Here is a 22,446-nt window from a genome sequence, read left to right on the forward strand (position 1 = left end):
TTTTTCTCCAGTTTTCATTTCACCTTTATCATCTCTAATTCCTTTTTGCAGCACTCTTTCCTCCATTCCTAAGCTTCTTCAACAACCTCCAGAATATTTTGCCACCTTCTTGATATTTATTTTCTATATTCTTGCCAAAGTCCTCCCATGACTTTTGTTTAGCTAGTTTTACACACTGTTTAGCTTTCTTACATTTGTCTCTGTATTCTCTAAGAGCACAAGCTGACTTATTTGCCAGGAACTTTTGATATGCTTTCTTCTTTTCCTTCACTGCCTCTTTTACTTCCTGCGTCCACCATGGAGTTCTGATTTTTCTATCCTTGCAGACGACCTCACCATGCCTCTCTGGTTGAATCAATCAGGATTTTCTTCAAGATTTGCCACTGAATCTTCAAGGTTTGGTTCTTGTTCTCAAACTCTTTCATTTTTTCTTCAATAATCTCTGTGTATTTTAGTCTACAGTTCTCATCTCAAAGCTGCTCAACTTTTATTCGCTTTAAAACTTTCTTGCATGTTATTCTTTTCAATATGAAATTCAATTTTATCCTGCTCAAGACTAAATAGTGATCACTTCCAATTTCAAATCCTCTGTACACTCTGGTGTCCTTCACCAGTGAGAAAACATCACTATCAACAATAACATAATCAATGAGACTATTCTTATTCCTTGCCTCTTCTCTTCATGTGAATTTGTGCATATTTTTATGTTGGAACATGCTGTTAGTAATAACCAGTCCATGTCCTGAACAGAAATCCAACAGGTATTTGCCATTATTATTAACTTTGCTCTTTTCTTCAAATTTTTCCAAAATCTTTTTGTATGTCTCATAATCATTTCCTACTCTGCTATTTAGATCCCCAACAATGACCAACTTTTCCTTTTTCATTGTGTCAGTTGCTTTTTCCAGAGCATTAAAAAATTCCTCCACTTCTACCTTAGTAGAACCTTCTGTGGGACCATAGGCACAAAGAAGTCTCATTGTCCGATTCCCCATTCTGATATTTGCCGACATCACTCTACTTGAGACTACCTGCCATTCAAGAAGATTAGCCTCGTATTTTGTGTTGAATACTATGGCTACCGCTTCTTTTTCTTGATTGTCATTGCCTGAATATAACGTTTTGTATTTATTGCTCAGAAAGATCTCACCAGTTTTTGTCTTTTTTGTTTCAATGACCCCTATTATGTCGATCTGGTACTTATCTAATTCCTCAGCTAGCTCCATTTCTTTGCCATTCAGGCTTCTTATGTTGATAGTACCGATCTTTAACTCTGGTGATGTTGAGTTGGGGGGGGTGCTTTTAGATTTGTTCCAGTAGCTGACTTTTCACTGTTTGCCCTAGTTCCCTGGCAAAAACAATGGAGGGGCCTTGTTTAACTGGGTTACGCCCTAGCCAGCACGAAATTTTGTCATGTTGTACCATCATTTTTGTATATTGGTTTAAGCCAATAAGAATACAATTTGGTCGGCTAAATCCCAAATTGCCAGCTCATCCTCGTTCACTCAGTATCCAGGTAGATACCCAACAGGGTGCACCACGAGAAGGTGAGGATTGGACATTAGGTCAGAAGCCCTTGTCTGTTCTCTGGGTTCTTTTAAAGGCTATGTGGAGGTCTCCTCTCAGTTATGCAGCTTTGACCCTTAAGTACTGTAACCCATAAATCTTCAACCTGTTCTTCTCATAAGGTTCATTCCATATACCTGTTACAATCTTGGTCACTCGCCTCTGAATCCTCTCCACCAGTTCCTCGTCACGAAGAAATCCTGGTGCCCAGATCCGCATGCAGTAGTCAAGATGGGGTGTGCTGTTATCAAGGCTTGATAAAGAGGAATAATAGCCTGCTCATCAAAGTATTCTTTAGTAAATACTTTGATGAGCAGTCACTCCAAAATGCCTTACGCTTTGCCACATTAAACAGATATCCATTCTCCTTTGCAGACTTCCATTCTGTCCAAATCATCCTGCAATATTTTATCATCTTGTTGAAAATTTTTCCCTTGGTTATATTATAAATTAAAGATGCCATGAAATTATATTATTGGTTTAATCCTTTATCCAAGTGTAAGCAGACAAATTTTGCACATGAAGTAACCAAGAATATAATTTCTTGTCATCTTTAATTTGTAATATAACCAAGTGGAAAAACTTTCAGCATCTATCTAATCCAGAGTATTTTAGTAATAATGTGTGACACCTTTTGGCTACTTGTATATGGAAATATGACTTCTTCGTTACTTCAACCTTGGCATCACTTCTGGGTCTGGCTCCTACTGGTGAAACCTCAATAAAGGTTACCTGTCTTAGTCCACTGCTCTTTGCATTGATTGTTGAACCTTTCTTATAGGAAGCTGACAATACACATGCTGTGTGAGGAACAGTGGATTTTAAAACCAGCAATATGACATTCAAATGCTTTATAATATTACATTATGAAAATTTCATTGTTCAGTCAGACGATTTTTGTATTTAGAAAGAAGCATTCTAGGAGATATTTAAAATTTGTGACTAGACGGTGTAGAACACCCACATTATGCAATAATCACCAGGGGGAGATAAAATTTTGTCTATTCTTGCTATGAGAGATTTTTTAAATAGGTTCATCCTCTTAATTCATTGTGGTCTTATAATCAATTGCAGGAATGACTGGAGAGCATTATCAGGCAGATGAGGCTAACCACCTGGGCATCGGTCATGTTTGTGCTTTAGTTTCAATTGGTCTTTTGGTTGTTCGTCTATATGAGATTGGTGAAAAAGGAAAACTGATAGCCTTTGGCTATATGATGATTTTAAAGAGCTGAGGCCTTTTCTCTGTCTTTCATACTATCTATCTGTCTTTTCTTACTCCTAATACTATCAAGGCTCTCTTGCACCCCTATATTAACTACTCTAGGCCTGTGATGAGCACCCCTTTACTTTTTCACCTCAATAAAGGTCAAAACTGGTTTGGTAGTGACCCTTCCCATAATGCGTAGCATTTTATACATATCCATAAGGATATGTGCTTTGCATTATGAGATACTAAGGCAAGTGATGTGAAGTCATTAGCCTCTATATATGAGTTGCCCAGTCTTGAAGTTACTTCTTATGCAAACTTTGTTTGCTTTCACTTGGATAAAGAATTAAACCAAGAATATATTTTTTTTGCATCTTTAATTTATTTTTTTTTTTTAACATCATCTGTATTAACTATTGCTCTGCCCACCTTTTCATCATCAGCAAACAACTGAACAGTTCCTCTCAGATCCTTTCCTATATCATTCATGCAGCACACCACTAGTCTCAGGCCTTCTTCTGGACTCTACTCCTGAATAAACTACTCTCTGATATCTCTCCATCAACTACCATCCTCTTATCCATCTCACCAACCCTATATCCATCCCCATGTGCTGCAGTTTACTGATTAGAATGATGAAACCCATCACCTTTATTCAACTCAGCTGGCACTGTATTATAAAGCGCGAACAAGTTACTGAGGCATAACCTACCCTTTACAAAACCATGTCCCCCCCCCTCATATAGTATCCCATTTCCATCTATCCATTCTTGTATTTTGCTCTTGACCAACTCTTCCAGTAACTTGACAACAACTCCTGATATGCTTATCTGTCAGCAGTTTGCTACATGAGTCTTGAAGCCTCTTTTATGCAATTGAACTATTTTCTCCTCTTTTCACCTCCATGGGACTAAACATGCCAGCTGAGATTTAGATTAAACAGTATAATCATCATGGGTACTGACAATTCCTTATCACCTTAAAACTTGAGCTGGTATACCATCCAATCCCACACCTGTATTCACATTAAGGTTTTGTAATATGCTATGCACCTCCAGATCGTTTACCTCAGTTCCCATATAAGCCTTTGCCTCTCTTGTTACTGCAATATCTCCATCTGAATGATATACTCTTGAAAAGTATTCACTTAGTAATTCTGCTTTTTCGACTGATTCAGTTGCCTCCCTACCATCGGAATTCATTAAAATCATTCTGCCATAAACATTCTTTCTTTTACTTGCAGCACATCAAAAGAACTGTTTGGGATTATCTTTGGCCTGCACTGCTAATTTCCTTTCATACTCTGCTTTTATCTTTCTTTTGTGCTATTCATGTGCCTGCTTGGTCACCTTTCTCCTTGAATTCCCTCCACAATTTTTTTCTTCTTTTTGTAGCTCTAGCTTGATGATATTCATCCATTTAACTCCTTATTTACTCTCCTAAAGGAATCTGTCTGCTGTACTCTGTATTTCCAGGTGGTTACCCTTCCGAGTACTAACCAATCTCAGCACTGCTTAACTTCGACGATTAGACACGCACTGGTACATTCCACACAAGATGACCGTTGATGAAATGTTATGAATTATGAAGTGTCATTCCAGTTGTCTCTAATTACACTATTTGTTTCCAAATATGCTACCAAGACTGTAAAATGTCTCTGTACTGTATTATTTAGTGATACAGCAAAATTACTTTTTTCTTGCTTTTGCAAGAAAAACAAAAAAAATGTTCCTACTCCAATGTCTGTTGACATTGGAGTAGGAACATTTTTACTCCAGTCTTCGGAAACAACAGACAGTAAAAATGTATCTATTCCTGAATAAAAATTAACACTTCTATGTATTATAAAGAAGTGGTTGATCTACAACAAATTACTAGCATATGTGAGATATCTATTATTGATAAGACCAAAGAGCCGCTGACAAAAAAAAAAAAAAAGTAATGAATGTAGGATTCACAAAAGAGTGAATAATTCCGACGATCATTGGAAATTATTTATTTATCCTACTACTGTGTAAAAAGTGGACACTGATCCTCAGTAAATCAAAGAAGAAAATTCTTAGAAAGACAAAGTGAAATGTAAATAAAACAGACACATAACAAGCACAACAAAGTTTACGAGATCGTTGTAAAATTTGTTGTTGATTTGTTGAAGATGATGCTGTTCCATCAACCAACATGTATTCCTGCCATGCCCAAATGAATTGCCTGATCAGCATTATTAGCTCATTGGATTAGCCCATCCCTATGGTTATTTACTGAGCTATCAAATGTATACAGTGGTTTATTATTGGTTAGTTATTTATATTTTGCAAGTAAACAACCTTTTTCCCTTCTCCTCCTGAGTTTCTTTTTAATTATTTCATCATAAATGTACATATGCATGTTTACAGGATCCCATGCTGTTTGCTCCACCCAGCAACTTATAAAACACACATATATCACAAATGTTAATTATTAATAATTCGTTGCCAGTAATTAAAGTATTTCTGTTCGCACTGGTTCTTTCCCTCAATGAGTTGCTGACTCCCTGGAGGTCTCTCTTGTAATATAATAATAATAATATTATTATTATTATATTTCCCATCTTCACATGCTTTATTGATGACAGTTCACATATTGACACCTTTTTAGTAATTCAGATATACCAACCAAATATAACATTCTCCTTAATTATTGTTCATTTGTTGTTGATTATTTCCCTCCCAATGCAAATTTGGATACAATCAAAGAACTGTCACAACACATGGCACTTCCACTGAAATGTAAACTCAAAATTTCCTCGGAGCACAGCGTTTTCTCTCACCCTACCAGATAGAGTGATAGCAAGAGAGTCACAATCACCTTAACGTGCATGTTGTAAAGAAAATTCATTCACAAATGATTCCATTGTGCATATGAATTTGCTGTGATGAGAGTTCACCGAAAGGTAATACTTTTTTCTATTCTGATTCTTCTCTCTCTTTGAAGAAAGCACTAACTTTCCTTAGTATCATTGATCTATTACCATGATTGGATGGAACCATTCACCCTGATTGTCACTCGCTCACTAACATTTTCAGGAAAAATGTCAAGATGAGAATGAAAGAATGGAATCTTCAATGATGTCATGGGCCCATCTTGTGGTAGTTTATAATTAGTTTATCAACTAATTCTTTATAATTTTCTACTTGGTTGCTCTGAAATCCCTCAACAGCATCCCTAGGTGGTGTCCAACTTCTAGCTTTATTTCAGAACTCAAACCGTGGGAAGATATATTCCCCACTGTTTGGGCTCTGAAATTTTTTAATGCAGGTCCATCATTTTTGTTGTAAATGAGGAGCTTAGGTTTATGTTTCTCTCTTCCTGGTGTAAAATCTTTCCAAGAAACAATATTACTGAAAGGTTCCCATAGTGGATTGCTCTGATGGTACTCTGTTTCAGTTCTTTTCTTCCTGTCTTCTTTATTGTATTTCTTTTGCAACATTTTTCACTCTCTTATTTTCCAGACCACATCACTGAGATGCAAGACCCTACTTCTGTGCTTGTGATGTGGTGCAACCCATGGACATCCAGAAAGTAGAATTCTGGTGTCATGCATGTACTGCTCTGGTCCCTGCTTTAACAACATAAACGGTCTTGGATAAACCCAGCTAGAATCACTCAGGTAGTGGAGGTTGCCTGCAAGGATCACTGCTCTCCCATAGTCTAGGGATAGGGTTCAAAGCCTGCAGTGGTACTGGTATGGCAGTACCACAGTGGCCCTGTCCTACTGCTTCCCAGATAGTGAACATTCATGTTTCTCTATGTTGAGTGGAGGAGTTCTGACACTGAATCTTTATCTCCTTTGAATATGAATCTATCACTCTCAACTGCCTCCCAACCTACTTATGAAACTACTGTCATAATAACTGAAACAAAAAAAAAACAAAATGTGTGATTAATCACACATTTTGTTCTCGAATCACCATCCAGTCGTTTCTGTAAGATCTTGTTAAAATACGAGGTGTGGCTATTAAATAACAGTGCTCTGTGGATCATGTATGCATAGCAGTGGGATGCGCTTACACCGTGAATGACCTTGAAGGTTCTAGAAGCAGTTGAGATAAGCATTGTTGTTATACAATGCTTATCTCAACCTCGTAGTTAGTCTGTAGGCAGTTATAAAAGAAACACATGTGAAGTCCCTTTGCTAGAATAATGTCTAACATTTAAACTCGAGCAGTGCATTGATCTCAAATTCCTTATGAAATTGAAGAAAGCACTGACTGGGTGTTTGAAACTGTTGTAGGAGGTATACAGTGATAATGTAATGTCACGTGCACGAATGTTTGAATGGCACAAATGCTTTGCTGAAGGTCAAGAAAACGTTGAAGATGATGAACGACCATTCGCCCTGTCACAGCAGCAACCAAACCAGACATTGCGAAAATTAATGAAATTGTCTGCAAAAATCACCAATTAAGCATTCAGGTGATAGCAGACATGGTGCACATTGATAAAGAGACCGTACAACAAATTTTGCATGAGCAATTGAAAACATGAACTAAATCTGCTAAAATGGTTTCCAAAAACTTGTGTCAGGAGCAGAAAGATGTCCAGAAACATTTGTACTGACATCATGGAATGGCTGACAGTGGAGCCAGACTTGCAGGAGAAGATCATCACATGTGATGAGACGTAGATTTTCCAGTACGATCCAGAAACAAAGAGACAATCAATGCTGTGGAAAACTCCCACGTCACCGAGAATGAAAAAAGCAAGAATAAGCAAGTCAAAACTGAAGGCAATGTTGATAGTTTTTTTTTATGTCGATGGCATGGTAATAGTTGAATGGCTACTAGAGGGTCAGACAGTTAACCAACCTTATTACCTTGAGGTTCTGGCCAAGCTGAGAGAACGAGTGAAGAAGAAGAGACCTGATCTGCAGAAGAACAAGGCTTGGATTCTCCATCAGGACAACGCTCCAGCCCACAGTGCGCTGTCTGTAAAGCAGTATCTGGCTAATAAGAAGATCCCGGTGTTGGACCATTCACCTCACTTGCCGGACTTAGCTCCATGCGACTTTTACCTTTTTCTGAAGTTGAAATCTGCATTAATGGGCACCCATTTTCATTCAGTGGATGAGGTAAAGGAGAAAACAGCAGTGCTACTGAAGCAGATAACACCTGATGACTTGCAGCACTGCTTCCAACAATGGAAAATTCGTATGCAACAGATAGAGGAGAGGATTATGTTGATTATTAGATAGAGATGTATAGATAGAGGAGGGGAGTATGTTGAAGGGGATAACAATTAAGTTGTACAATTGTAATAATAAACCACATTTTTGCTTCCAGTGTTGTTATTTAATAGCCACACCTCGTATGGTTAACTCCAATTTTTTATGTTTGATAGTTTTTTTATATCGATGGCATGGTAATAGTTGAATGGCTACTAGAGGGTCAGACAGTTAACCAACCTTATTACCTTGAGGTTCTGGCCAAGCTGAGAGAACGAGTGAAGAAGAAGCGACTGGAATAGGAAAATTTGCTCTGGAGAGCAAATTTTCCTATTCCAGCTTCTAAATGTATCCATTAGAGTTTTTTGTTTTTTTTTATTAATATACAGGTAACCCTCGTATAACGCGGTACTTATACAGCGCATTGTGCTATAACACGGCCGACAAATTGTAGCAACCCTTGTTCAACGTGGTATTTATATAACTCAGTTTCGATATAACGTGGTCTACAAATTGTAGTAACCCTTTATCTTTTCATATATTTTTCAACGCACGACTTAAAAATCAAATTTTATCTTTGTTAAATTTGTGTCTGCCTGTATCACACATGTAGTTATAAGTAGCAAATTTTAGGGGAAATACCCTTTAGCATGCATGTACATCAATTGTTTTTACCATGTAAAGTGTTAATTATTGTTGAAAGTTGTCTTCGTTTTCTGCCAGGAAAGCACATTAAAAATCATAGGTGTGTTCATCTCAAGCTGAGCACTTTATTTCCTGGTGAGTTACATACAATATGTAATGCTTTTTTTTATGTAAAAAAATTATTTCTATAGTAATGGCTGCTTAGAGGGCTTCTGCGATATGGTGGAAAACGAAATTAGTGAAATAATTGATGAGGAAATGAATTTAAATTAGGAAGAACTAGTACAATTAATAGATGACGTCGAACCAAATGGCAGGGAAAGTTCTGTCGAAGATTCTGATTGTGATGAAGCCGTTAAAAAATTCAGTTTAAAGAAATTAGCAAAAGAATTTGACTTGGCAAGAAAGTTAGGAAGCTATTTTACAGATAATGATCCCTCAACGAGGGCTCCAGAAAATTCGCGAGACAATTGGATATTTGTTTAGCTCCATATTATGAACTTAATAAAAAATTGCAGCATAGTGGTAAGCATGGTTTATTACTGACTTCTTGATAACTAAACCAGCCGAAGTATGCAATGAGAATTATACAAATGATGTCCCAGAGATTTATGGTGTGATGGGAAGTGATGACGACAACTTCTGGCCACTCATAAATAAAGAACATCTACGAAATGTTCGTTTTGAAGACAGTGATGACGATTAAAATATGCACTATATTATGTGCAATGAAGTTTACATACAATTTGTAATTTTATAAGTTTATATAATGTTTATAAATATATAGGTTATAAATTTATATATTACTATATATTTATAAACTTATAAATATATTTATAAGTTTATAAATATATAGTGAGACTATATATTGGTTTCATAGTTTATGTTTTCTTAATTTACATGAAAATTACAAGAATTAAATAAAAATATATTTTTGTTGGGTGTGTCATTGTTGTTTATATAATTAAAAAAAAAAACGATTTCAGAACCTAACCTTACTTTTCCTATGTAATCTGAGTCTCGCATAACGCGATTTATATAACGCGCCATTTCTATGGAACCTAACATCCGCGTTATACGAGGGTTACCTGTATATATATATAACAGGAGCACTTAGTATCAGATTACTTTGATGTAAAAAATCATATGATGAGCTTGGAAGACCAAAAAACTACTTAACTTTGGTCTCACAAAAACCTCCCTCCTTTTATTAAAAACTATATCTAACTGAATGTTTCCAGTCCAAATGTATTAACCCTCTCTTCCTCCCTCCAAGAGGAGAGAGTCCCACAAAGTTCTGCATTAAGATAATGGTAACCCAATAAGAGAAGAACTTCCTCCAACTAAGTTATGTCTTCTTCTTCTATGTCTGCTTGTCTTGTTTTCATGGAATCAGCGTCAGCTCTAAGAAACATGCCAAACTCAACAAATTTGGTTGCATGAGACTGCCCCAAATTTGGGAGACTTACATCAGGAGACCTTCAGCCCAACAGCCAAGAATACCTACAAAGCCCTCTAGGGGGCACCATCAGGACTTTTAGGAGGAACATTAGCTTCCTCACTTCATCCTCATTTACTGTGTGTAGTGCCTGCGTTCACGTGTCTTTATTTTAAGTTCCTTTGAAGATGGCAACGTGACTTTTTTGAAATATTGGAAATATATATTAAAGTTTAATTTAATTTATATTCTAGTGTACATTCCTTATTGTGAATTTTGTGAATTCCTTAAATTAATTAATAATCATGTATAATCAACGTATACGCCTTTCTACAAGAATTATGTCTTCTATGTGGGATGATTTGACCATCTTTCAAACTGGGTGCTCATAAATGGATTTAGATTGTCATACAGAAAACGTTTGTATGCATTTTTAGCAAAATGGAGTTCATCCTGAACTAGAAGTAGAGCAAACAGTAATCCCAGTCACACAGAAGCTGGCTTCTTGGAACTCATAATTCACAGAAAACGGACCTTTTTACCTTATATACATCACTTGTGAGATAACAGCTGTGAACAATCCTTTACACCCTAGTTTTCACTTCTGGGTGAAGACAGGTGTCCAGTTAATTAAATCTCAAGTTAGTTAATTAATTAATGTCAATTAAGTCTCAAGTCTGTGCTTCTGCAAGAGACACTATAATCAACTGGCTTTATCCAAACTGCCATCAGGTTATCAGAATTGCAGATGGAGTATTATAAACATCAATGATCCCTAATATTTACGGCAAAGTAAATGAATGAATGACTTTTGTCAATTCAATGTTAGCAGCTGTCCTTATTATATGCAATCAAAATAAAATCCATTGATTTTTGTCCGTGGTGGGAATATTTGTACAGTACTTATGAAACTGCCATATATCCCTGTGTTTTGCAAATAAAATCATTACTATAAGCTCTAGACATCAGAGTAGCCAATATTGATGGTCATTAAATGTGCTACCTCCACAACATAACTGGCTTAAAGTCGGAGTCTGCAGCAGTGGTGTCTGCAGCTGTCTTCCCAGACAGTATAATATGTAATCAAATTCCTCCAGAATGTACCCACTATACTTCTGAAGTGCCACTAGAGCTTGGTGTAAATTACATCAAATTTAAATGCTGTCAAAGGTGCATTATTTTTAATGATTCAAGACACTTTCTTCAAGCAGTTTGAAGTCTGGTATACTAACATCATCCATGGCTCTCTCAGATCCAACATCTTCTATCAGATAGGGAGACTCCATCTAGATATTCGCATATGTTGGATCCAAACCACATTGATCAATGGAAGCAAGGCTGCATACTTGGTGATACTCATTTTTATTCTTATGATTTATGTGTGATGTTTCACATCTTGACTGAATTACCCACACTCAGAAATGTTCAAAATACAGGAACTATTTTGTTCTACATAGATCAACGGAAACAAGTCTGCATACTTGGTGATATACTCATTTTTATTCCCGTGGTTTTTGTGTGTTTCTTGACCAAATTATCCACAGTTCCTGCTATTTTGAACATAGAATGTTCAAAATAGCAGGAACCGTAGAAACAATGTGTGATGTTTAATTTCTTGACCGAATTACTCACAGTTAACATAGAAATGTTCAAAATAGCAGGAACTGTAGAAACCCTAATACCCCTCAATATTTGAAGGGTCTGTCAGTGTTTAACATCTTGATTCAGTTATGCATGCTTTTATGAAGCAGATGAAGCTTTCATAGAAGAATGCACAAATCTTCTATGGACTTCCTTTACTGTGGAGGTATTATTCATAAGTAAAATTAATATTACTTTATGTAGGACTTTTCTTTTAAAAGAAAGCTGCTTTTTTTTTTATTTGTTTTAATATTTTACTTATCAATTATAGAGGGTACCTGTGGTTGCTAGTGAAGAATGGCCCGTAGCACTTGCAGAATATATTCGCCACAATGATCAGCCCCTTTTAGAAGCTGGAGATAAAGTACTTCGTCACTATGAAATAGAAATGCTTCCTTGTCAGTCATTTGCAGAGTTCTGTGATGTTATGGGTAAATAATAATATTTTGATGGTCTACAAATTCTGTGTTAAAAGTACTGTTCTTAATTTTAATAAAAGGATTTTTACGTATTAAACAATAGATAAGAACTTTATAAAAACTTTAATTCATAATTTATTTAATCAAGTATAATTTGGTAGGTAATAGATTTGGTTATCTAAGTCATCATCACTACTGATCTTATAAACTAAAACATATTGGTCATTTTTGTAAAACTAAAATATAAATTATAATAAAAAATCAAATAAGAAGATTTATAAAAAGTTGTCTGATTCTAATGACTTCTTATTTTATTTAGGTCTTCTTGGGGATATTCCTGATCCAGACAGTTTTCTTAGTGAGACTCTTCAGTCAGCATCATTTCCTCCTGCTGCAGAATAATTTATTAGTCTATTTCTAAATTTGTGACTTTTTTTCCCCCTTGAAAATAGTATATCAGGAGACATTAAGAAATAATACATTAAAATTTCACTTCATACTTCATTTAGAACTTTGAAAATATAAGCCTTCATCACTGTATACATTGCAGTATTGCTGATATAATTTATTTATGTTAATATGCTACCAAGAAGCAAAATGGATAAATGACCATGATTGTTTTTCTTCACTTTAGTGGAGGGATATTTTAGTTTTTCATGTTGTGTAAAAATGAAAAGCTTTATTGCTTGATAGTGCCAATTTAGTTTTTGAAATGGATGCTTCTTAACATATTAAAAAATATATTTCTGAAGAATTCAAATTTATGAATTAATGAAAATGTTTTTCTTCAAACTGTAAAATCGAATGAGATTTTTATTTTTATTTTAATGATATGTGCTCGCTTGTGAAAACTTTTATTGTCCTATATTCTCTGTGATTACTGTAAAGCCTAGTAATAATAAAAATTGAAGAGATATGCAATTTGTAAGCTAGTGTCTTTCACTCATTTATGTATGCAAAACTTGTGACAGCAAGGTGTTGAATCGTTAAATTACCAATATTTTCTATTAGATTTCTTGGATTCTACTTATTTAAAAAAAAAAAAAAAAGCACCTCTATAGTTCAAAAATCACGTAAAGAGAATTCTTTACATGAGATTTTTCAATTGAAGGTGAATTAGCCAGTATCATCCAAAGATAGCAGGTTTTTCGAGGATATCTTTTTCTCCTGTTTTCGTATCACCTTTATCACCTCTAATTCCTTTTACAGCACTCTTTCCTTCATTTCTGAGCTTCTTCAACAACCTCCAGAATATCTTGCCACCTTCTTGATATTTATTTTCTATGTTCTTACCAAAGTCTTCCCATGACTTTTGTTTAGCTAGTTTTATGCAGTGTTTAGCTTTCTTACATCTCTGTATTCTCTAAGAGTACAAGCTGATAATAAGCACCTATAAAATTCATAAATAGGTCCCTTATGTAAAATATGTATCTATAATTTTATTTTGTCCATTCGTATACACGTTAGTCTGGTTTGGCGAATTTTACTGAATTTTATAACTGCTCTTAAGATTTTAGGTTTTTTTTTTTTTTTTTTTTACAAGATTCATTTTGCCTAAATGGTTTCAGGTTCACTTGTTGTGATGATGAATGTTATCACCAAACATAAATGCGATTAAGAAACCAAAACAAACATTAAGAAAAGAAAATTATTTGCCAGCAGTCGTTTTCTTTTCTTTTTTTATTTATTTATGTTTTTTTAATCAACAACCTACCACACTCACCGAACGCGACCGCAGAGCACTATGAATGATAATATGTAAAAATCGCCATTCGTCGGCGTGCCTACACATTGAATTCACATTCCAGGCATCAACTGGAACACGAATCTGAACAAAACATTCATAACTGAAGCTCACAACATGAGTTTTCATGGTAGGACCGCAACATGCAAACTTCCACATTACCCAAACCAACATGCAGTGTCGTATTCAGTGGTACAAAGAAGGGGGTGTACAGTGCGACATGGAAATTTGGAAAGGTGTGTTATGTAACTACAAATCACGCTACACCCTCTACTGAGCAGATGGACAGGTAGTAGATGCCCGATGAAGTCTCTTACCGCAGTGTACGAGTGCACTCGTACTAACTATGAAATTCGCAGGTAACGATGTGATGATATGGTCCTGTTTTTCCTGGTCTAGTGTTTGGACCTCTGTTTGTGATGCCATGAATATTGACCTCCAAGAGGTATCTGAACAAGCTGAATAACGCAATGCTGCCTACTTTCTGTCCTTTTTACAGAACTGACAACTGTGTCTTTCACAAAGACAATGCACTGTGTCTTTGGCCATTACTGCAACTGCATGGTTTGTGGACATGAACATCACTACACTTGCGTAACCTCCACAGGGCAATGATCTCAACCCTAATAAACATCTTGGGGATTAACTGGAGCGTTGGGTGAGGTCAAGGGACATCCTCCAAACAACAGTCCATGACCATATTACATGCCTACAGAAAAAGTCGACCAAAATCGCTGTCATACGCCTGTGGAAACTTTGCCTCGCAGTGAAAGGAGGTCCTACATCTTATTAAGCTGGGTGCCATGGTTGTTTGTTCCTCACACTATGATGTCCGTTGACTTCTTTCCAAGCAGTGAATTTCTACTTGAGGAAGTACTCTTAATCGACCACACTGTGATCAGATTACAGCTAATTGTTATATTACATCAGTTTGTGATAAGTAAATGATTGGATAATAATATAAACATAAGAAAGCATAACTGAGAATCACATATTAAAAAGATTGCTATATTTTTTTTTATTTGTCAAAAACTTGACAATTCTGATGGAAACAGTTGTATGTTAACTGGAGTTATCATACTACCAAAATAATTCTGCTTAAAATGTTTCAAAGATGGCTAACTGTGTATATTCATAAAATACATATGCAAACGTTTTGTATCTACATGCAGAAGACGAATTCCATTGCGCAGGCTTCCGTGAAGTAAGGACGTTATACAGTTGTGTTGTTTTTGTTGTTTATGTATGAAGAATACTGGCAACAAAACTGTATTAAGATGAAGAATTGATTGAATATGCAAAATGCACTCCTTGTTTGTAGACTGCAACTCATTTTCTGATAAACTACTACCTCCAGCTTTCAGCAGTAGTATGTATTGAATGTTACATAGCTAACTTTGAACAGAAAATACAATTTTTTTTCTTATCATTTTATTCAAAGAACTGCTTACAAAATAGAAATTGAATTAACAACTCCTAAACTACACTAGAGCATTTTACACACATGAAAACAGGAGTTTCGTCAAAACTATGATGTGGTTAATCCTATTTATCCAGCTAAAAACTGGACTCCTTGGTGGATGTAAATGGTTTCAATAGTTTACATGCACTGCATTTTTGATAGGGTCTGTGACAATGGTCTATTAAGTAAACTTGCATCATTCGGCCTTTCCCCTAACTTCTGGGTTGCCAACTTCCTAACTGGATGTTCATTACTTACAGTGCTACCTGGCTCCTTATCCTCTAATTTTGCAATCCATGTTGGGATTCCACAGGTTTCTGGGCCTTCACCTATTCGCGTATACACAAGAATTCTATTCTCCTTCCCATTCGTCAAACTTTGCACTGTGCCTTATTTCATGAAAATTTTCTTTACTTCCTTGTTGCTCTGTTTGTATCTCAGAGTAGCCTCAATATCAGCTGGGTTAAGATACGTGCTTCTATCTTTTTTCTTTTTCTTTACTGCCCATTCACATTCTTCATTGTATCTTTTTTACACTGTATTTTACTTTGAATTCCAATTCAGTGTTTCTTCTGCTGCTACTTTTATTCTATCCTTGATGTGATTCCAGATTTTTTCAATATTTTCTTCTACAGTCTGTTATATCTAGTTTGTTAGTATTGTATCTCACTTGATTTGCATGTGCTGAACAACATTTACTGTTATATAAACTATTACACTTTTTTTTTATAATGTTAGTCAAGTTGCTTTTTATTTTATCATCCTACATGTTTTGCCAATTTTTCTATCAGCATCTTCAGGGAATACAAATTAGTAAGCTATATGAAGGTAACAGACTAGGTTATAACTGATGGTTCTAATTCATACAAAAATTAGTATTGTGCGAGACAATGCACTTGTCTCGGGAACGTGATTTATTCGTTATGACTCATGATGTAATTGTCATGAAAGTTCATTTCTTTGATGTTTAATGATCTGATTAAAGCTTTCCAAATTTCTGGTAAGGTTAGACCTTGATTCTTAGACCTTACCAGAAATTTGGAAAGCTTTAATCAGATCATTAAACATCAAAGAAATGAACTTTCATGACAATTACATCATGAGTCATAACGAATAAATCACGTTCCCGAGACAAGTGCATTGTCTCGCACAATACTAATTTTTGTATGAATTAGAACCATCAGTTATAACCTAGTCTGTTACCTTCATATAGCTTACTAATTTGTATTCCCTGAAGATGCTGATAGAAAAATTGGCAAAACATGTAGGACGATAAAATAAAAAGCAACTTAACTAACATTATTAAAAAAAGTGTAATAGTTTATATACATAATAGTCAAGAAAAAATACCACACAACATTTACTGTTTATTGTAATCGTAAGTATGGCACCGATTAGAAGATGGTCGCAATCACACTCAGCTCCTCTGAAGAAACGGACATTCTGAACACAGTTTCCATGTCTTTTACTGATTATGATGTGGTCTATATGATTGAATATATGACCATCAGGAGATTTCCACGTTTGTTTTTGCATATTCTTCCTCATAAACAGTGCTGATTTTATTAAATTTCTGGATGTGGCCAAATTAATTAATCTATCTTTATTAATATTTGTCTCTTCATGATGACTTGGTTTCCAATAATTTTATATTATTTCTTCTTTTCTATCTCTTGGAGTTTACCATGAAATTGGAGCTTTGGGAAGTCGTTTACAATGTGAGTGATATTCTGGGAAATGTGGGGAACAGTCACAATAAGGGTGGTCTGACAGTCTCCATTTATGTAGTAGGTAGCCACATCTGCTGTGGTTAGTTCTGATCCTGTTGATAGATGACCAAATCTTCCTAGGAAGGGCAAAACTAGGCTGCAGAGCACAGGGATCTTCAACCAGGAAGCCATTTGTTGGAAGATTGTCGGACTAGTGTTCTCTCTACATGTCAGATGTTGATGGTAAGGCAGCTGAAGAGAATTTGTCCTATAACCAGAAAGGGTTTCTTGATTTTAGGTGAAGACTAGGTGGATTTATCAGAGTCTGGTGTAGGGGAAATAGTGGGTTGCTCATTGCTTTATTAAATTCTTTAATCAAGGTTTATCTTCTCCATATATTTGTTGGAGCATTTTTGGAGAGGACAGGCAGCCAGGGGAGTGGGGTACTTCGAAGTGTCCCATTAATTGTGCTCATGGCAGAGTTTAGCTGGGTATCTATGATGGTGTGCGCACTTCTTTCCCAGACGATGGCACAGTATTCTGCTGCAGAAAATGTGAGGGCTAGTGCAGATGACCTTAGGACTTCTGCACCACAACCCCCCTCCCAGGTTGTTCCAGCCAGCCTTGAAATGATATTATTTCTCATTTTAATTTTGTTGGACAGGTTGGTGATGTGCCTTTTATAGGTTAGGCTTCTGTCCAAGCACACTCCAAGGTATTTCAGGTGAGACCCACGTTCTACCATTTTGCCAGAAAAAGAGAGGTGTCGATTCGCCTCTGCATTCACATGGAACACAGTTTTTGTTGGATTTGGCTTCAGGTACCATGGCTTGAAGTACTCTTCCAGGATGTTAATTTTTTTGCATTGAAATTGCCTAATAAAATGATTATATCCTGACTGGGAATTTTTCTGAGGATTAGTTCCAATTTTTCATAGAATTCATCTTTTATTTCCTCTTCTGTAGGTGGTGTGCATTAACAAAGGTTATCTTAAACCATTTAGCTTGCACTCTTGCTATATTTTCATTAAAGGCTTCAAATTCGGTCAGAGATGGCCACATTTCTTTCCTAATGATAAAACCTGTTACAAATTCATGTTTATAGGAGTCGTTTCCACCAGAAAGTAGCAAAACAATCACTTTCTTCAAAATTCCTTCTCCTGTCTATCATGTCTTTGTGTATTGTGCTATATCCATTTTACATCTATTTAATTCAAGTATCTTCTTCCTAGCTTTTGTTCTGCTTTAAGACAGGGTCTGCTCGTGTGCACTGCTTCCTCAATCCTCTACTGCTAAAATTCTACTGCTGACATTTGCTGTGCGTAAGTCTTGCGTTAGACAGTCACGCCAACCCGTCTTTGGTCGGCCTCTTGATCGTTACCCATCGACATTAAACCTCATGGCCAATTTTGCCACAATTTTCATTGTTGCATATAGCACGTGGGCATACAATCTTAAGAGTGGCTTTTGCATCTTCTCTGTTATTGGGGTGCGATGTTGAGCATCTTGTCAAATTTTGGTATTTGGTCAAGCCTGGCAATGCCAAACGTCCATCTCAGCATTCTCATTTCCATGCTATGGAGGATTTGGTCATGTTTCTTTGTTGTTGGGCAGCACTCTGCTCTGTACGTGGCTACTGGTCTAATGAGTGTTCTATACATCTTTGATTTTAGGTAGAGTGGGATCTTCTTATCACAAAAGAACAATTTCTTTCATGTATGATTTCTTGAAACTCTCCAATAGTGTACAAGCATTCTTTTTAAAGCATTATACAATAGTTTTTTGGTTTTCTTTAAAATTTTGTTCTGAAGTATGTCCAAAGTGTTCCGAACACTTTCTTTTCTCTTCTTTCACTAGAATTTTAACTTCATTTCTTTGATTGTTGTATAGCTTTCTGTCGACCTGCAACTTTGATGCTATATATATTTCTCTTCCACAATTGCTTTTTCTTTGTAATTTCTTCTTTTAGTTCTTCAGACCACCAAAGTGTTTAATGTTTCTTCTGTTTATTTTGTATTAATATATACCACAAATTCCTTTACTTGTTTCTAGAAGTGTTTTCAACCTGTGCCATAGGATTTCTACGTCTTGGTCTTCGTAAATCTCTTTTTCTACTACTTTTATCTTCTCTTCTCGTTTACTTTTATACTCAGTGGCTAATTCTTCTTTCTTTAGTTTGTAGTTCTTTATCTTAACATTTAATTCCTTGCTACTTTTTCTACTTGGTTAGAATATAATAAATTTAGTTTAATCCTTTATCCAAGTGTGAGCAAACAAAGTTTGCGCCTGAAAGTATCTTCAGGACTGAGGTAAGGTGGTTGTCCTGGTGTTGTACCACCTTACCTCAGTCCTGAAGATACTTTCAGGCGCAAACTTTGTTTGCTCACACTTGGATAAAGGATTAAACTAAATTTATTATACTTTTTCTACATTTTGCAATTTTTATTTTATGGATCGTCTCCAATACTAATAGGTAGTAGTCACTGCCCGTTTCAGGATCTCTACAGACTCTTGCGTTTTTTGGATACTTCCAGTAGGATCTCTTTATGATTGCGTAGTCAATTATATATTTTTCATCTCTGTTGGGCTCTTCCCTGATAAACGTATGGATTTATTTATGCATCAAAATAGTATTCGTTCAATTGTTTTGCTTCTTCATCTACTTGATTGCCTACTCGGCAGTTAAGGTCTCCTAGCAATACAATATGACTTTGAACTTCAATTGTTTTTGTAAGAGTTCAAAGAATTAGTGTTTGATTTCTTGATTATAATTATCATTTGGGACAGCTTGATGCAACAGTTACAGTAAATACTTGGTTATCAGATTTCCAATCTATAATGATTTTTTGCTAGATTGGGTAGTCAGCCCCATGCTCAACCACAAGCCTGGAGTACCTGTGGTTGAGCATGGGGCTGACACTTCTTATAATCTCTTACTTGGGACCTGTCCAGTTTGCAAGGGCCTGTTGGTAGCAATGCTACCTCTGGTTCACAACATCCTTAAAATACTCAAGATTGCATAAATACCACAATAAAATAAACGAATTCAATACATAAGTGTAGCACTCACGTGCTCTACAGAATTTAGGTTTTAAAATAAACAAAGATAAATAATATAAAATAAAAAATAATCAAACATTAAATAATACAAGTAAATGATAAAATCATGAAATAAGAAGCAAAATAACATAGTTAAATACATAAATGTATCTCTCACATAATCCACTGAATTTAGAGGTTTAGAGAAGTAAACAAAGATAAAATAAAAAATGAAACAAATAAGTGGTGAACAGCACATCATCTTCATAAATTTAGATTTGCTTAAACCTGTAAGTAAAATAAAATTAATTAGCACAAATTAATATTATTTATCAAATACGTTTGATCTCTGCTTAAAAATATATAACAACTGTTGTAAGAAGCCATCGTGAAACATTCCCTAAATGCTATAATAATATACTTAAAATAAGAAGTTTAAAATATAAATAAAAAATATAAACAGAAAAAAAACAACTTATAAATGACTTAAAAGTACCAAAACCCCATAAAATATTCCGAAAACATGCTCGATATTAAAATAAGTTTTTGCATAAGCTTTTATGTGGTTCTCAAACTTTTTACCTCTGAACCCCACCTGACAAGAGAAACACACTCTCAGTCCCCCCCCCCGCCGGTTTTATTTATCAAAATAGAAGTCATACTAAGTTTGACGTTTTATTCAGTTTATTTTGTGTTTTCTATATACTATTTAACAGTTTTTGACACAAAATAATTAAAGTATCACTATATTAAGCCTAATGTCATTAAGTCGCTGCTTTCAGCTGCGCATGTATAGTGCTGCCTGGAAGAGGATGCGGTTGCTGCCGAACTATCAACGCTGCCTCTGGCGTTTTATAAGTGCGAGTGAAGAAAATAATTGTTATTTTGAAATTCATGATAATTAAAACCTGTATCATCAAAAGTTTTTCTTTCTGTATTTTTATTTGTTATTTTTAAAACTGATTTAGGGCAGTTTTAATTTTTATCTGTAGGAAAGTATTCCCCTCCCCCTTTCAAGCTATTCGCCCCCCCCCTTGGGGTCGCGCCCCACAGTTTGAGAATCACTGCCTTACGTGATGGGTAAATGCATGCAAAAAAATAAGAACACCTAACTGGCCTTAGTTTTTAGCGATTTTTGTGTGTCACCACCAAGAACACAATGCCCCCTCTCCCAACCAACAGACTAAAATTCTGCAATTCTTAGGCCACCGAAGATACTAATATACTGTGCTGTTTCAATTATTATTATTTGTTTCTAACTTTTCGTAGGTGTGAGTAACATAAAAAAGTAGGAAATTATTGTCTAAGCTTGTGTTGGTCCTCTCTGTTCACAGTGGTGCCGCATACCAAGGTAAAATATTTGACGTGTTTCTTCAATCAACAGAAGATGGACTTTTTCTTAGCTTCCACGAGTTCATACATTGATGAAACACATTTAAATGAAATCAGAGTTCTATAATCGGTACTTCTATGTTATGAACAACCACCCGAGCTTATCGAATATTGCATTTGCATCACGAAAATAATCATTCATAACATCCTTAAAAATATAATTGCGGATTCGAAAGCATTTCAAAACTTTTCTTTTACAAGAAATAATTTCATGTTCGTGGGAGAAATCACGTCAGTTAGAAGCATGACTAAACTCATCTCATAAATAAATAAAAATCTATAATTTCCTAAAATTAATAATTATTATCTTACTTTTTATATAATTTTGATACTGTGAACACTTACTAAAATTATGCCAAATCAGTTTAAAAGAAACGCTTGAAGAACTTCCAGAATGAGAATTTCTTCTCATTGAAGCCAACGTCGTCGGTAAGTTTAAATCTTAAGCTCGTGGCGGTAATCCACGACTGCTCTTTGTAGCTTTCATTTCCTTCTCAGAACGTCTATAACGAATGACAGAATTGAGAAAAATTTAATAACAGTAAATGGAAATATTGAGAAATGTTACAACCAAAATTTCATTTTCTCGTTGAAATCTTTCCACGTGTGAATCAACAAACATTTTTATTGTATCCATATGGGTCAAAGGATGGAAAGAAAGAAGGGGGAATAAGCTTATTAACACTGAATTAAAAATACTGCATTAAACTAATTAATATACGGGGGGGCAGAATTTTCCAGCAAAACAGAATATCTTAAACGCTAGAGACTATTATTCGTTTGGAAATATTCCGAAATATTAGTGTGAGGAGACTTTTTTCGATTATTAGGCATACAAAAAAGCTTCTTCCGGATCGATATGATTGTAATCTACACTAGGAACCTGTTTTTCATCTCACGTAAACACAAATCAGCATTCACAAAACACAGGTAATTTAGAGACAAAAAAAAAAAAAATGTTGATCGTGATGATGGGCGATAG

General features: G+C 35.4%; 1 protein-coding gene across 3 annotated transcripts in view; it reads left to right on the plus strand.

The window, feature by feature from the left end:
• The window catches only part of poe (E3 ubiquitin-protein ligase-like protein poe), an 801,929-nt gene extending 788,882 nt beyond the window's left edge, over positions 1-13,047 (plus strand). For all 3 annotated transcript variants that reach the window (XM_090405892.1, XM_090405894.1, XM_090405895.1), the window contains 2 exons: positions 11,972-12,131; positions 12,439-13,047. In XM_090405892.1, coding sequence (XP_090262018.1) covers positions 11,972-12,131; positions 12,439-12,521 — 243 coding nt within the window. In that variant the 3' untranslated portion in view covers positions 12,522-13,047. The remainder of the gene's footprint in view (positions 1-11,971; positions 12,132-12,438) is intronic.
• Positions 13,048-22,446: the final 9,399 nt, after the last annotated feature.

The sequence above is a fragment of the Typopeltis vanoorti genome, chromosome 15 (assembly GCF_054136105.1).
Source record: "Typopeltis vanoorti isolate ZY-2024b chromosome 15, IOZ_Tvanoo_1.0, whole genome shotgun sequence".
NCBI classification, from domain to species: Eukaryota; Metazoa; Arthropoda; class Arachnida; order Uropygi; family Thelyphonidae; genus Typopeltis; species Typopeltis vanoorti.